Source organism: Tachyglossus aculeatus, chromosome 9, assembly GCF_015852505.1.
Source record: "Tachyglossus aculeatus isolate mTacAcu1 chromosome 9, mTacAcu1.pri, whole genome shotgun sequence".
NCBI lineage: Eukaryota > Metazoa > Chordata > Mammalia > Monotremata > Tachyglossidae > Tachyglossus > Tachyglossus aculeatus.
In genome coordinates this window covers 13,690,127-13,706,185 of record NC_052074.1, presented here as the reverse complement: position 1 = coordinate 13,706,185, position 16,059 = coordinate 13,690,127, and the positions used below count along the sequence as shown (strand labels likewise).

Sequence of the window (16,059 nt, the reverse complement as noted above, 5' to 3'; positions counted from 1 at the left end):
GTCTGTCTCCCCCTTCTAGACCGTGAGCCCGCCGTTGGGGAGGGACCATCTCTATGTGTTGCCAACTTGGACTTCCAGAGCGCTTAGTACAGTGCTCTGCACACAGTCAGCGCTCAATAAGTACGACTGAATGAATGCCCATTTTCCAGATGAGGTCACTGAGGCCCAGAGAAGTGAAGTGACCCGCCCAAAGTCACACAGGCGTCAGCATTTGAACCCACGCCCTGGGACTGCCAAGCCCGCCTGGCTCTGTGAGGAAAGCAGCAGGCCCCGGACGGCCTCATTTCTGCGCCAGCGGCGGAAGCACACGGGGCGGAGCGCGCGCATGCGCGGAAGTGCTTGGAATCCGACGCTTTGCCGTCGAGAGGCCCGGCGGAGCGCTCCCTCCGAGGCCCGGCGCGCATGCGCGCGTCCGATCGCGCACCGCCAGCTCGACCCGTCTTGTCTGGGCCGGCGCCGATCGCGCTTTGGGCGCTCGGCTGGTCGAGCCTGAGGCGGGCCTGTGGCCGCCGTTTCTCCCGCCTGGAGCCGCTCCCGCCTCGTCGTCGTGTAGGAAACAAGCCCGACTGGAAGCGAGGTATTCCCGCGCACACTCTCCGGCCTGCCCTTGGGCGGAAAGGGTTTTTTTTCCCATGTTTCGGGCCGCAGGGGCCCCCGGCGGAGGCCCTAAACTCCCACTTGCAGGGGCTCCCCCTCCTGCTGCGCCCCGTGCCTGGGGGGGGAGCGTGCGAACATCCGTCCCCCCCCCGCCCCCGAGTGAGCATGCGCCCGTCCCCCCAGTGAGCATGCGCCTGTTTTCCCCCCGAGTGAGCATGCGCCTGTCCCCCTGGTCCCCCACCCCCACTGAGCATGCGCATGTCTCCTTCCCCCCCCAGTGAGCTTGCTTCTGTCCCCCTGCAGTGAGCATGCGCCTATCCCCCCCCCCCCCCAGTGATCATACGCCTGTTCCCCCCCGACTGAGCATGCACATGCCTCCTTTCTCTCCCCAGTGAGCTTGCTTCTGTCCCCCAGCAGTGAGCATGCGCCTGTCCCCCCCCCCCCCGTGATCATACGCCTGTTCCCCCCCCGACTGAGCATGCACATGCCTCCTTTCTCCCCCCCAGGGAGCATGCACTTGTTTCCCCCCCCGTGATCATCATCATCATCAATCGTATTTATTGAGCGCTTACCACGTGCAGAGCACTGTACTAAGCGCTTGGGAAATACAAATTGGCAACATATAGAGACAGTCCCTACCCAACAGTGGGCTCACAGTCTAAAAGGGGGAGACAGTGAAAAAGGGGGCGGGTGATCATACGCCTGTTTCCCCCCCCCCACTGAGCATGCTCCTGTTCCCCCCCCCCCCCACTGAGCATGCTCCTGTTCCCCCCCCCGACTGAGCATGTGCATGTCTCCTTTCTCCCCCAGTGAGCATGCGCCTCTTTCCCCCGGTGAGCATACGCCTGTCTCCCCCCCCCCCCCCCACCGTGAGCATACGCCTGTTCCCCCTCCAGTGAGCATGCGCCTGTTCCCCCCCCCCCGTGAGCATACGCCTGTTCCCCCCCGACTGAGCATGCGCCTGATACCCTCCTCCTCCCCGACTGAGCATGCGCATTCCCCCCTCCCCCGTGAGCTTGCGCACCGCCAGCGTTCCTCTACTGCCCCCTGCTGGCGGGGGGGGGGGAGAAAAGGGAGAAACTCCGTTCGCCCAGTGGAGGGCGCTGTGCTGCCCACAGCAGCGTGGCGGCTTGGACTCAGGATCTGGGTTCGAATCCCGCCTCCACCCCGTGTTGCTGCCGACTTATAATAATAATAATGACTGAGCCCCCTCCTCCCCCTCCCCCCGCCTTCATTCATTCATTCAGTCAGTCAGTCATATTTAGAGTGCTTACTGTGTGCAGAGCACTGTACTGAGCGCTTGGGAAGTACAGGATCATTCATTCATTCATTCAGTCGTATTTATTGAGCGCTTACTGTGTGCAGAGCACTGGACTTAGCGCTTGGGAAGTACAAGTTCATTCATTCATTCAATCGTATTTATTGAGCGCTTACTGTGTGCAGAACACTGGACTAAGCGTTTGGGAAGTGCAAATTCATTCATTCAATCGTATTGAGTGCTTACTATGTGCAGAGCACTGGACTAAGCGCTTGGGAAGTCCAAGTGCATTCATTCATTCAGTTGTATTTATTGAGCGCTTACTGTGTGCAGAGCACTGAACTAAGTGCTTGGGAAGTACAAGTTCATTCATTCAGTCGTATTTATTGAGCGCTTACTGTGTGCAGAGCACTGGACTAAGCGCTTGGGAAGTCCAAGTGCATTCATTCATTCAATTGTATTTAAGGAGCGCTTACTGTGTGCAGAGCACTGAACTAAGTGCTTGGGAAGTACAAGTTCATTCATTCATTCAGTCGTATTTATTGAGCGCTTACTGTGTGCAGAGCACTGGACTAAGCGCTTGGGAAGTCCAAGTGCATTCATTCATTCAATTGTATTTAAGGAGCGCTTACTGTGTGCAGAGCGCTGAACTAAGTGCTTGGGAAGTACAAGTTCATTCATTCATTCATTGAGTCGTATTTATTGAGCGCTTACCGTGTGCAGAGCACTTTACTAAGCGCTTGGGAAGTCCAAGTTGGCAACATCTAGAGACGGTCCCTACCCAACAGCGGGCTGACAGTCTAGCAGGGGGAGACTTACCAACTTCCCCTCCCCACAGCACCTGTATATATCTTTGTACATATTGAATATTGATTACTCTGTTTATTTTACTTGTACGTATTCTGTTTATTTTATTTTGTTAATATGTTTTGTTGTCCGTCTCCCCCTTGTATCAATCAGTCAATCAATCGTATTTAATGAGTGCTTACTGTGTGCAGAGCACTATGCTAAGCGCTTGGGAAGTACAAGTTGGCAACATATAGAGACAGTCCCTACCCAACAGTGGGCTCACAGTCTAAAATACTTCTAGACTTCTTCTAGACTGTTAGCCTGCTGTTGGGTAGGGACCGTTTCTGTACGTTGCCAACTTGGACTTCCCAAGCGCTTAGTACAGTGCTCTGCACACAGTAAGCGCTCAATAAATACGATTGAATGAATGAATGATGGCATTTATTAAGCACTTACTACGTGCAAAGCACTGGGGAGGTTACAAGGTGATCAGGTTGCCCCACAGGGGGCTCACAGTCTTCATCCCCGTTTTACAGATGAGGCAACTGAGGCACAGAGAAGTGAAGTGACATGCCCAAAGTCACACAGCTGACAATTGGCGGAGCCGGGGTTTGAACCCATGACCTCTGACTCCAAAGCCCGGGCTCTTTCCACTGAGCCACGCCGCTTCTCTACTCTCCCAAGCGCTTAGTACAGCGCTCTGCACACTGTAAGCGCTCAGTAAATACGATTGAATGAATGACCTTGGGTAAGTCTTCCCCGTGACTCAGTTTCCTCAACCGTAAAACGGGGCTGAGATACCCCTTCTCCCTCCTACTCGGGAGAAGCAGCTTGACTCGGTGGAAAGAGCTCAGGCTTGGGAGTCAGAGGTCATGGGTTCAAATCCCGACTCCGCCAATTGTCAGCTGTGTGACTTTGGGCGAGTCACTTCGCTGGTCCTCAGTTCCCTCATCTGTAAAATGGGGATTAATAATAATAATAATAACGGCATTTATTAAGCGCTTACAAGGTGCAAAGCACTGTTCTAAGCGCTGGGGAGGTTACAAGGTGATGAGGTTGTCCCACGGGGGGCTCGCAGTTTTAATCCCCGTTTTACAGATGAGGTCACTGAGGCCCAGAGAAGTGAAGTGACTTGCCCGAAGTCACACAGCTGACAGTCGGTGGAGCCGGGATTTGAACCCATGACCTCTGACTCCAAAGCCCGGGCTCTTTCCCCCTGAGCCACGCCGCTTCTCATCATCATCTGCTAATCAGCCTGGGCCCAATCCAACCTTTTTAGTGCGACTAAGAAGATTTTTGTGTTCGTTTCCACAGGGAAATGAGCAAACTCGTCACTCCCCATCAATCAGTCGTATTAATTGAGTGCGGACCGTGTGTAGAGCGCTGTACTGAGCGCTTGAAAGCCGTGTGGACTAGTACAAGCGCTTAGTACAGTGCTCTGCACATAGCGCTCAATAAATACGATTGATTGATTGATTGACTAGTGGAAAGAGCACAGAACTCTCAGTCCGAAGGCCTGTGTTTGTATCCCAGTTGTGCTACGGCCTATAATGTAATATAATGTAAGTTGCTGAATTTGTCTTTTTTACTGAATTATTGACTCCTGTTCAGTTTGTGATTGGCTCCAACCTCCTTGCGGTGGCTGCTAGTTTTTCTTCATTACACGAGGATGGGTTCGCTGTTAGCTTGTAAATTCATTCATTGAGTCGTATTTATTGAGCGCTTACTGTGTGCAGAGCACTGTACTAAGCGCTTGGGAAGTACAAGTTGTAAATGAGCGGGGTATCCTTGTCCTTGTTGAATTCCATCCTCTTTTTGTCGGACCGTTTTCCCAATTTACCAACCTCACCCTGAAGTGAAAAGTCGTTTGGTTTCAGTGGATTAGAGCACCGGCCTGGGAATCAGAAGGTCCTGGGTTCTAATTCTGGCTCTGCCACTTTGCTGGGGGACCCTGGGCGAGTCACTTCACTTCTCTGCGCCTCAGTTACCTCATCTGTAAAATGGGGATTAAGTCTTTGAGCCCCATTTATTTATTTTACTTTTACATATTTATTCTCTCTGTTTTATTCTGTTAATATGTTTTGCTTTGTTCTCTGTCTCCCCCTTCTAGACTGTGAGCCCGCTGTTGGGTAGGGACCGTCTCTATATGTTGCCAAGTTGTACTTCCCAAGCGCTTAGTACAGTGCTGTGCACACAGTAAGCGCTCAATAAATATGATTGAATGAATGACAGGGACTGTGTCCAATGCTTGACACACAGTAAGCGCTTAACAAAACATCATCACTATTATTATTATTATTATTATTAAAGTCTCATTGGAACTTTAACTCAATACTCAACCAGGTGCAGATAGTGACATGTTAACGCAAGGAATAAAGAGTCCTTTATTAATGAATACAATTTATTGCCGTGAGCCCACTGTTGGATAGGGACCATCTCTATATGTTGCCAACTTGTACTTCCCAAGCGCTTAATACAGTGCTCTGCACACAGTAAGCGCTCAATAAATGCGATTGAATGAATGAATAACATTCTGGGTACTTCAGGGTACTCAAGAAGGTATATATGAGCATCTCCGGTTTTTCCTTTCTTTTCCTTTTGGTAAAATAGATTTTGCTTGGAATGAGGAATTAAGAAAATTAGTTTTCATCCACTTTGTGGTGCTGCACAACACAAATGCACCTGGTCATTAGCGGTGGTTTTTTTTTTTTCATTCCTCACGGTAACTGATGTAACTTCCCTCAGACCAGCTGTGGTTTCCTCCAGAATGTCCACAAAACGAATGAAACGTCAGAATTATTAGAGTCTTTTCATAAAGGACCTCTGTGGCTCTGAATTTCTCCCTTTTTCCTTCCCTTTCGCGGTTGTGTCAACATATAGGGAGTGTAGACCAACCGGCTCTCCTAATTTTCTAGTCCGCCAAGAGAGTTAATAGCATGAGATTCATTAGAAACTTTTAAGCTGTTACGGGATGTATCAGAGCTTCCAATTTTAAAGTTCTTTCAGTCAATTCTTAAACTAGTAGAGATTTTAAATATCGAGCGTTGCGGTAGCGGAAATTTTAAGTACAGCAGACGGCTCCCAATTTTGGCCCACTTTTCTCTTTCGAATGGCGGGTAGATAAGTCTTCCCCTTCTCTTAGATCCCTCCTTCCCCCACTTCCTTATAGCTTGACATGGAGTATTCCCTAAAAATGCCATTGGTATTATTCCTTTGCCCGTGTGCTTCGTCAACCCAGCTGATAATGTGAGACCTAATTTTAAGGGTGACGCTTTTTGTGTCATGTAGACCAGGCTCGAAATGAAAATCCTTTTCCTTGCAAGCTCACTTGTCATTCCTGCATGCCACACTTTTGTAAGAGTTACCGGTTGCAATACACATATAAGTGCCAATGTCATTTGGTCTTGTTGAAAATACATTTTTAATGTAAAGGAAAAAAAAAATATGTAGCCAGGAGCCAAGAAGGGAATTATCCAAGATTGAACCTGTTCTTCTAAAAATAAGTTTATACATTTTAACTTCTTTTTTTTTAAACAAATTGAGATGCAGTAATTGTGTTTGTGGGTTAATTGCTCAATCCCTGGCTCATAATGGCTGAGGCTAGGATTGCCTGAAGGTATATGGTGTTCTGGAGTTATCTGTGATGTGTTCTAATTTTTATATTATTTCAACATCACGCATACATAAGGTATGGACGTGCAGTCTCTGTGTTGACTTTGGCAGTCCCTTCTTTGGGGTGAGATTCGGCTATGCCAGTTTTGTGATGTAATGCAAGTCCGTTCGTGTTTATCTAGTGTTATTGAAACCATTTTGAATTCAGAGATAACTCCTGCCTTGACTACGAGAGGCAGTCCGGTTTCCTCTGTAGAGAGCAGGAACAATGAAACGTACATGGCTATTTACTCAAAATGAGATGCCCTCTGTCCCTGGGGGCCGGGAACTTACATATTTCCATTTTCAACGGGAAAGTGGCAGTGTAAGATCCTCCCTTGGGAAAAGCGGCTCACCGTCTTTCAGATGATAGGGCTGTACATTTATCAACATGGGCCTTATGGTTAGAGTACTGCTTGGACTTTTTATGCCCAACTAAGTAACAAGTTTGTCCGTAAGTGTGCTTCTGAAAGGCACGGGGGTTAGAAGAGGGTTATATTAGAAAATAATAGTTTTGCATGTCCCCCATTTCATCCACTGACTAGAAGGGGAAGCTACTAAACAACCGTGATGGGTCTGCTCAGGTTCACCCGGCAGAGCGGTGACAGATAAAAGTATTTTTTTTTTTGCGGTAGGCTTCTGCAGTTCCTTTTCCGATGAAAGGGTTTTGGTTCTAGAGGATCAAGAGCACCAGTTGGTGTTCGTTAGCACCGATCAGGCCTCTACCTCGAGCCCCGTAGGTGTATTTAGGATCAAGGTGGTTTGTTGAATTGCCCAACCCAGTTCACAGTTGAGGATTCTTGGGGCAGTGCTCACTTCTGCATTCTCAAGTTTTCACTTGCAGCATCAGGGTTTTTGCAGAGGAACACAAGAGTGCCCAAGTAGTTGTAGTCAGGAAAGGGGATAGAGGTGAAGTGACAGGATAAGAGATTGGCCTTTCGTTTTATATTGAGATTCTACAATAGACTTTGCAAGGCAGGCTGAACTTTGCCCTCAACCTAATGAAAATATATTACATAACTGGTTTTGATGAAATTTTCCTATACTATATTCATAACCCTTTGTCACGTGCGAGCACTCAGTACAGCCCTCTGCACCCAGTAAGCTCTCAGTAAATACGATTGATTTGGTTCGCTGATCGGTAGTTCTGCTCTTCGTGTGATTTTTGTTGTTATCCGTACAATCACATTTCAATTTTCGGTGCTTATTTGCTAAGATCGCCCCATCTTCCATAAATTTCAAAGGGGCAACAAGCAAGAGGCAGTTTCTCTGGTTAAGTAAGTGGCGACGGCCAAACTCAGAGGATCCGAACTTTACTAATACGATCTTGGAATTAACCATTTTTCTACTTGCCTCAAATTTTATAATTGCATCTGGGTGGTATTCTAGGAGCAGGGCTGTAGGACCCGCGTAATGCTTGAAGGAGGCCCTGGTTGTGATTGAGAGTGAGTTATTTTTGGTATTCCTTCTCCAGGCCTTTGACACGACCTTGGTGGTGGGTAGTTGGGGTGTATATGTGTGTCGGCAAGGAGAAGCCGTCTGTTCTGTTTTCAGAGCCACAGAGGGAAGCCCCCGTACCCACCGGTCAGTTCTGTCATCCTGATAGATGAAGGAATTGAAGGCAGAGACGTGGGAGATTAATACCCTCCCCGCACAAAAAATAATTCATATGTGCTTCGCAGTTGATTTCAAAAGCTCTTTCTTTGTAGAGGAAGCCAGCTCGAGTGGATGAGGTTAGAGGTTCGGTCAGCTCACCGGATCCCACTCTCCCAACTGGCCAGATTTCCCTTTCCTCAGGAGGGTGTTAGGGGCAAGGCAGTGTGAGGGATTGCCGCTTGACACTGACCGACAGGTTTACAGCACCGCGGTTGTGAGTTCTTGTTGGCGGAAGGATTGGAAGCTGGGGAAAGATAGGTCCTAAATTTTAAGGCCTCTGAAGGACCGACAGCTTGGTCCGGGGGGAGATGGCGGGGACGTTTGACAGCGACTTTGGTTTCTTTCCTGCCTTTCTTCAGCGTGCACCGCTCCCCACCAAATCAGAGCAGCCTGAAAAGGTCTCCCGCTCCATTTTCACTGGCAAATGGTGTATAAGGATCTCTCAACACTCGCACATATCTGGATCCGAATCTCACTAACACAGTATCATCATCAGCCCACTGGTGGGTGGGGACCGTCTCTGTATGTTGCCAACTTGTACTTCCCAAGCACTTAGTACAGTGCTCTGCACACAGTAAGCGCTCAATAAATACGATTGATTGATTGATCAATGTCTCCCCACTGCTCAAGAACCTCCAGGGGTTGCCTATCCACCTCTGCCTCCAACAGAAACGCCTCTCCAGTGGCTTTAAGGCGCTCAATCAGCTCCCCCGCTCCCACCTTGCCTCCCTGATTTCTTACTTTTAGACTGTGAGCCTACTGTTGGGTAGGGACAGTCTCTATATGTTGCCAAGTTGTACTTCCCAAGCGCTTAGTACAGTGCTCTGCACACAGTAAGCGCTCAATAAATACGATTGATTGATTGATCAATGTCTCCCCACTGCTCAAGAACCTCCAGGGGTTGCCTATCCACCTCTGCCTCCAACAGAAACGCCTCTCCAGTGGCTTTAAGGCGCTCAATCAGCTCCCCCGCTCCCACCTTGCCTCCCTGATTTCTTACTTTTAGACTGTGAGCCTACTGTTGGGTAGGGACAGTCTCTATATGTTGCCAAGTTGTACTTCCCAAGCGCTTAGTACAGTGCTCTGCACACAGTAAGCGCTCAATAAATACGATTGATTGATTGATCAATGTCTCCCCACTGCTCAAGAACCTCCAGGGGTTGCCTATCCACCTCTGCCTCCAACAGAAACGCCTCTCCAGTGGCTTTAAGGCGCTCAATCAGCTCCCCCCGCTCCCACCTTGCCTCCCTGATTTCTTACTTTTAGACTGTGAGCCCACTGTTGGGTAGGGACAGTCTCTATATGTTGCCAAGTTGTACTTCCCAAGCGCTTAGTACACTGCTCTGCACACAGTAAGCGCTCAATAAATACGATTGATTGATTGATTACTACAGCCCAGCCCCAGCACTTTGCTCCTCTAGCGCCAATTTAGTAACCCTGCCCCGGATAGACCTTTTTTTCTTTTCCCATTTTGTCGTTTGCAAATCGGAAAACAACGGATGGAGAGTCTCTTTTTGCCCTCAGTCCCTCCACTTGTACCATTTAGCAGAAGTAGTAGATGCGTGAGGTTCAGACAAGTTTAGAATGAGGATATTTTCTCCTGATCTCCCAAAGATATGTTAATCCACTAATGTAGAAGCCCTCAGCTGCACACTCTCTTGGTGTGTGTTGGCCAGTATGCAATCAAAAATTGGGGGGAAGTCATAGGACGTCTTGAAACACAATTATGGATCTGAAGAGACGTTGGAAGCTCTTTTAGTGCCCAGATAATTTTCTTGATTGCACCTACCTCATTAAGAAATAGAAACATAACCAAACTCCCCAACCTTTTTATTTGCGGGAGTAGCTGACTTCTCACTGCCATTTATATTCCTAAAGCTCATTTAAAGGCAGGTACCCGGTCTTTAAATCCACCCGCTCAGGGTTAGGCTTTTAAAAAATACTTAATTTCACTGGTTGTTGACCAAGGTGGCTCAAAATCGTAGCGTTTTCCGACTTTCGAAATCTGGCAGTGATGCCCAGTCACGATATTTAAATGCGTGGCAAAGTGGTTGGTTGAATTTTTGCGGCTGAGATATTTGTTAGTTTGAGAACGTTTGTTTTCCATTTCCCTTGTCACTGTTTGGAGAAAGGGCAAGTGATGCAGTTGAAATCGTTTTATGAGGGTAATTATTCTTTTCCTACACTGTGCAATCACACCAACCTTTTCGAACAATAAACGCGGCTTATTTATTAGGGCTTAGGGATGGAGAGTAATTGTAGAACAAAACCCAGTGGAAAAAAATGAGATTTTTCTTTTTGGAAGGAATTATTGAAAAAGTTCACATTTTAACAAAGTCCTACTTACGCACTTCAATGTTTTGAGTAATTATTTTAGGCCAGTTTCCTTTGTGAAAGCGTGTTCCTAAGTAATTCGTTTTTTTGAGGGGAAAAGGGAATAGTTTACAAACTCCTGCATTTAGGCTGTTTGCACAGCCACCAGAAGATAGCCTAAGTATAAATTTACCGCAAAAGTATGTTCATGTTTAAATCTACTTCAACCCTGTCTGTCAGTTTTGTCGCTGGCCGGATCCGAGGAATTGTTGTTTAAGTAATCGAATAATCTATTCGACAGCCGATTGATTTTTCAGATAAATGTGGTCTTACTGCCCTGGGCAGGATGAAAGAGTCCTTGCATCCAGCTAAAATGTTCCAAAATGTGGGGTTTGGGAAATTCTGAATTTCCTATATAAATGAGTTTAGCAGTTATAGAAACCTTGCTTCTCTCAGATAAGATTTTTCAAGGAGCTGGGAAGACAGAAATATGATTGGGAGGGGATTCTCACCGCTAAATTTATGGCCTCGCTTTTCCGCTTTGTAATTCAGTTTATATTCCTGGTTTGATGGAAATCGAGAAATTGGGAATCAAAATAAATTTAGCTTTGCCTATCAGTTTTGTATGAAAGTGTTTTAGGGCTTTTTTTTCCTTTTGATCACTCAAGAATTATTTATGTATTCCAGATTCATTGTTTTGTCATCTCTTACCACCTCCACACACTTTTTAAAGTGCAGATTTTTTTTCTCCCCCCCCCCCCCCCCCCCCCCATTTTTAGGGTTCTAGAAATGTATTGTGATGTAAATAGCTAAACTGGCTTGTGCTGTCACCCAAGGTAACCTAGTGATTTCTGCCTTTATTAGTAAGTATTTGCCAGCCTTAGGGATGAGTGTATGATTTTGATCGGTTGTTTAGCAGATTTCATTCCCTTACCAAAACTGAAGTTTCCGGTATGGCCAGTTAAGGCAATATTTAATAGACTGGGTCAAAAATAGTTTCTTCTTCTGCTAAAAAATATAATTTTAATTATTTCTTTTGAATAGGTCAGGATGGCAGACGATGATATTAGTGGAGAAGATTACCCGGCGGAAATTCACGATTATTTGTCAGCATTTGAGAATTCTCTTGGTTCTGTCGATGACATGCTAAAAACAATGATGTCTGTTTCTAGGACTGAGTTACTTCAGAAGGTAAAAAAAGAGGAAACAAGTTAAATGGGTAGATTTCAGTGTCTTGTGTTTTTTTTTTGTTGTTTTAGCATGGGTGGGTGATATTGTGGGAGGATACCGAATAGCTGAGGTTTTAAAATTTTAATTTTTTTGAAAATAAGTTCAGTTTCAGTTCAACTGTAATTGCCTTTTTTGGGGTGGGGGGGATAAAAAGGGATTGTCTTCAAATATAACCATTTCAAAATGGTGAAAAGATTGAGGCTAAGACTATTGAACTTGACAGGATCCACGTTTGAGCTTTTAAATAGTACAATGATATTATCAGAGTTTCTGGAAATCCTATAGGACAGAAACAGTAAATTGAGTTTGACAACTGAAAACAAATCTCATTATACTTCTTCTGTCTCCTGTAAAGCCTAAGTGTTCCAGCCTGCTCCTTACATCTAAATGCATCTTGTGCAGTGCTTATATTGATTAATTATTTTTGACATGCAAAGCCCAGATCAAAACTTCAAATATTAAAATGTAATATTTTGATTTGGCATTTGCCTATATTTCTGAGTCTAAATAAAGATGGTGAGGATCTCGGTAAATAAAGGGAAATGCCTCCTTTTTTCAAATTCTTGCAAGATTAATTATTGAATTAGAAACAGTCTAACTGGACAACTATATATATATACACACACACACATATATAGTTGTCATACTTTTTTTCTCGCTTTGTAGATTACCCTGTATACATGGGTTGTTCTATGTGTACATATGAACACATTCAGATGGAAAGTTAATATATCCGATTCAACTCAAAATTGATTTTTTTTTTTTTTGTAGTTGGACCCACTCGAACAAGCCAAGTTGGATCTGGTTTCAGCGTATACATTAAATTCAATGTTTTGGGGTAAGTTTCTAAGAAAGGAACACGTTTAAGGAAGTGAAGTATGATAAATTAATCTAGTAAGGTATTAATTTTTTTTAATAGTCTGACTTCTGCTTTATCCTGATAAGCATAAAGTGAATCACTCATCCAGTCAATCGTATTTATTGAGCGCTTACTGTGTGCAGCGCACTGTACTAAGCGCTTAGGAAGTACAAATCGGCAGCATATAGAAACGGTCCCGAATCCTGAACACTTGGTCAATATGTCTAATTATAATCTTGCCTTGAATTCTTTGGCATTTTTTTTTTTTTTATTGAAAGAGTAACCTCTCCACTATGAGGCCCAAGTCTTTCTCGTTTACTTGAGATGTTCTCAGTAAGGCAAACATTATTTGGGCATTAAATCTTTCTTTTCTTTCAGCGTACCTGGCCACTCAAGGCGTTAATCCTAAGGAACATCCAGTGAAGCAAGAGCTAGTAAGACAGAATTTATTTAATAAGTTGTATATGTTTGTGCCTAGGAAGTTGCTTATTACTACAATCGGCTTGGCCTTTTATCAACTCATGCTACTTGTAGTTCAAATAAGTATCATTTGGGAAACTAGAATTGGGCAATCCTCTGAAGCTGGAAAGAAAAATCAGATATCTTTTTAGCTTTCCTTTTCTAGCCCGTTACCTCTATCTTTCTACTGGATTTAGAACTGTACCGATTTTTTACACCCTGTAAACAGGACAGTGTTACAGTTTTTAATAATTATTTGCAGCTTCCCTGTGGTATTTTTTCCTATATGAATTTGGAATCGTATTAATCTGCAAGGCTACCTTTTTAACTCTTGCACAAATCTAAGAAGTATATTGCAGTTGATTTACTAGCAAAGACGGGAAAGTTTTCCCCCCACCTTTTCAATTCCTCCATTAATTCATTTTCTCAGCAGTAAAGAATCCAGTTCAGCAACAAAGCTAAAAGCTTTTTTGGCACCAGTTGTATGTGTACTGTCCAGTAATTCTGCATTAGTGACATATTTACAACCTATAATAAATCTTTTAGGTTTGTCTTTGTATTCCATTTAGATGCATGACTACAGTATATAAGGTCTAGTATCTTGGAATTTTTGCTGACTTTAAAAATCAAATCAAATCATTCAGGTTGAAGGGAAAAAATTAGAAATCAAAGTTTATGGGTGCCTTTTTGACTTGCCTTGATAAATAAGAATAATGTCAATCTATTTGTTCAGTGTATATACAACCTATTATATTTCTATGAAGCGGCATTATACATAACTGAAAAATACTGGGGCGTTGTACTCTTAACATCCAGAGATGTGTGGTCACTTGTATTCATTTTGACTTGGTTGTATACTTTGTCATTAGGAAGAGTTTTGAGTAAACTAGACCCATTTGATAACTTTTTTTCCGCATGACCTCAGACCATTTTCTCCCTACTCCTTGAGGGTAGCCGGGTAAATCTGTTGTTTCCTTTTTAATTTAGCAATTCCGAGAACTAATGCAGGCAAAGGTACAGGTTTTTCTCTGACAATTGATATTGGCTTTAAATCTTAAAAAGAGTGGATTATCCTGCCTCGTTCCCCAAATAAAGGATTCTTTTCCTTTTGATGTGTACTTTAGTGGTTTCGGCGTAAATGACTGACTGTTGCTTCTTTTTTTTTTTTTCTTGGAGAGGAGTGAAATGTTTTATTCCATTAATGGGAGCAGGACAGTCAATCTTTCACCGTTTTCATGTTTTTAAGACATTGTCTGGGCGTGCTGGTGGTGATTTTGATCAGTTTCATGAAACTCGCATTTAGGCGATTTACCGTGTCACCTGGTGGGTATCTCCTGTCAAATCCATTTCCCCGTATGGACGGGAAAGGCGGCCCTCTCCCGATTGGTATCCCAGCAAGATGAGAAGTACGGTCTCTCACTTGTCGAAGAAGTAGAGCTATGCCTCCGATTGGAGAATCGCCCAGGCTGACCAGTTTTAATACATATTTTTGTCACCCAATGTTTGTAATCAAATCACACATATCTATGGGAGAGAGTGTGTGTAAAGGGAATTTTAAACGTTTAAGCATAAGACCTTTGCATAATGCTTAGCTTAGTTGTGATACTAGAAAAGAAGATTTCCAGTTGAATTGGAGACCGATTTTTACGACAATATCCCCGGATGTGTCGTCTAGCGCTTCATTCCAGTGCTCCGCACACCGTAAGCGCTCCATAAATACGACTTATTGGCTGGGTAAGAATACCCAGAACTCCGATTTGAGATGGGCAGGGGTGCAAAGCCATCTTACACGCGGCTCTTGATGTTGTTAGTAATGTTTGAATAAAATCGCAGAGGATCTGAGGTTGCCTTCCTCAGAGGAAATACTAGCTTCTACATTTTTTGGAGTAATGACTTAGTAGACCATATTATTGTGCAGCATTTCGTCAGATTAATCACATTACTTAACATCCTACAGGAAAGAATAAGAACGTACATGAACAGAGTCAAGGAAATAACAGACAAGAAAAAGGCTTCCAAGCTGGATAAAGGCGCAGCTTCAAGATTTGTAAGGAATGCACTTTGGGAACCCAAATCTGAAAGTGAATCAAAACCTTCAAATAAGGCAAAGAGGAGAAAGTGAACATTTAGTATTGCGTACGTACTCCTGGAAAGTACACCATAAGAATACAAGAATTTGTATCTTCTAAAACCGAATACTCGTATGTCACAAAGCAGTTCAAATGGAGATGTAAAATATGAAGTATTGGATATCACGGAACAGTTCAAATGAAGATGTAAAATATGAAGTATTGGATATCCTTTTAATAAATCATTCTGGCTTCCTTGCCACTTCAAGAACTTAATAATTGATGGCTTTCTAAAATTAAACATTTTGATGGAATCTTTTTGGGGGCTTCATATTTTAGCATTTTTTAAATGGACAGCTCAGATACACTTCATTTCAAGGGACATTCAAATATCCTGTAATCAACTGCCGATTTCCAAGATCATGTTCTTTATGAACATTTGTGCCTGTCTAAATGGGTAATGAATGGCCGTGAGAATTTTGTTATATGTAGTTCACAAATAGAGTGACTGTAAGTACACCTGATTACTGGTTATTTAGTTGAAAGAATGAAAATATGAATTTTTTTCTGTGCAGTTGAATTGTTGCGACTCACGGCATGTTTTGAAAAATTATTTATTGGCTTTAATAAAATTTGCACCCAACGTAATGTTCATGAACTTGTGGAAGTTTGTTTTCATACTAAGGGCTGGGTTTGTTTCCATCCCTTCATAAAAGGCTGTTAAGTACAGTAGGAGGCCTGAACCATTTCCACCAATATTTTATCTTTATAATGGACTTTCCCTCTTTTCCCAAAGAACGACTGCAAGGAGTTCTTCATAACTATAGTTATTCTTTAATGATTCCACCATTGGACTTGAGGCCCTCTAGACACCTGTCCACATGTTTTGTTGTCTGTCTCCCCCTTCTAGACTGTGAGCCCGTTGTTGGGTAGGGACTGTCTCTATATGTTGCCAACTTGGACTTCCCAAGCGCTTAGTACAGTGCTCTGCACATAGTAAGCGCTCAATAAATACGATTGATGATGATGATGATGATGTATGTTCCTCCTCTAGACCGCAGGCTTTCCGGGCCCTGGACCCTCTAGATCTCTGTAAACTCCAGAGCCGCTAGACCCTCTCGAATATATCCTTCGGAGCATCCAGAACCTACAGAAAATTGAGAATTCTGGAAACCCTA

The 16,059-nt window shown here is 44.1% G+C and overlaps 1 protein-coding gene across 2 annotated transcripts; it reads left to right on the top strand.

Moving 5' to 3' along the window:
- Positions 1-438: 438 nt before the first annotated feature.
- Positions 439-15,535, top strand: C1D (C1D nuclear receptor corepressor). 2 transcript variants are annotated; one of them, XM_038751837.1, is made up of 5 exons: positions 439-577; positions 11,309-11,455; positions 12,266-12,332; positions 12,732-12,787; positions 14,770-15,535. In XM_038751837.1, exons 2-5 carry the CDS (start codon positions 11,315-11,317, stop codon positions 14,932-14,934), a joined length of 429 nt encoding a protein of 142 aa, XP_038607765.1. In that variant the 5' UTR covers positions 439-577; positions 11,309-11,314; the 3' UTR covers positions 14,935-15,535. The 2 variants fall into 2 exon arrangements, with proteins under 2 accessions (XP_038607765.1, XP_038607764.1); XM_038751836.1 differs by lacking the exon at positions 439-577 and adding an exon at positions 11,141-11,215.
- The last annotated feature ends 524 nt before the right edge of the window (positions 15,536-16,059 follow it).

Bases quoted from the DNA above. Each gene is read 5' to 3' on its own strand.
- C1D (XM_038751836.1), top strand. From the start codon at position 11,159: ATGATTTTGATCGGTTGTTTAGCAGATTTCATTCCCTTACCAAAACTG. The intron at 11,216-11,308 runs GTATGGCCAGTT...TCTTTTGAATAG, and splicing joins TACCAAAACTGAAGTTTCCG to GTCAGGATGGCAGACGATGA. The intron at 11,456-12,265 runs GTAAAAAAAGAG...TTTTTTTTGTAG, and splicing joins GGACTGAGTTACTTCAGAAG to TTGGACCCACTCGAACAAGC.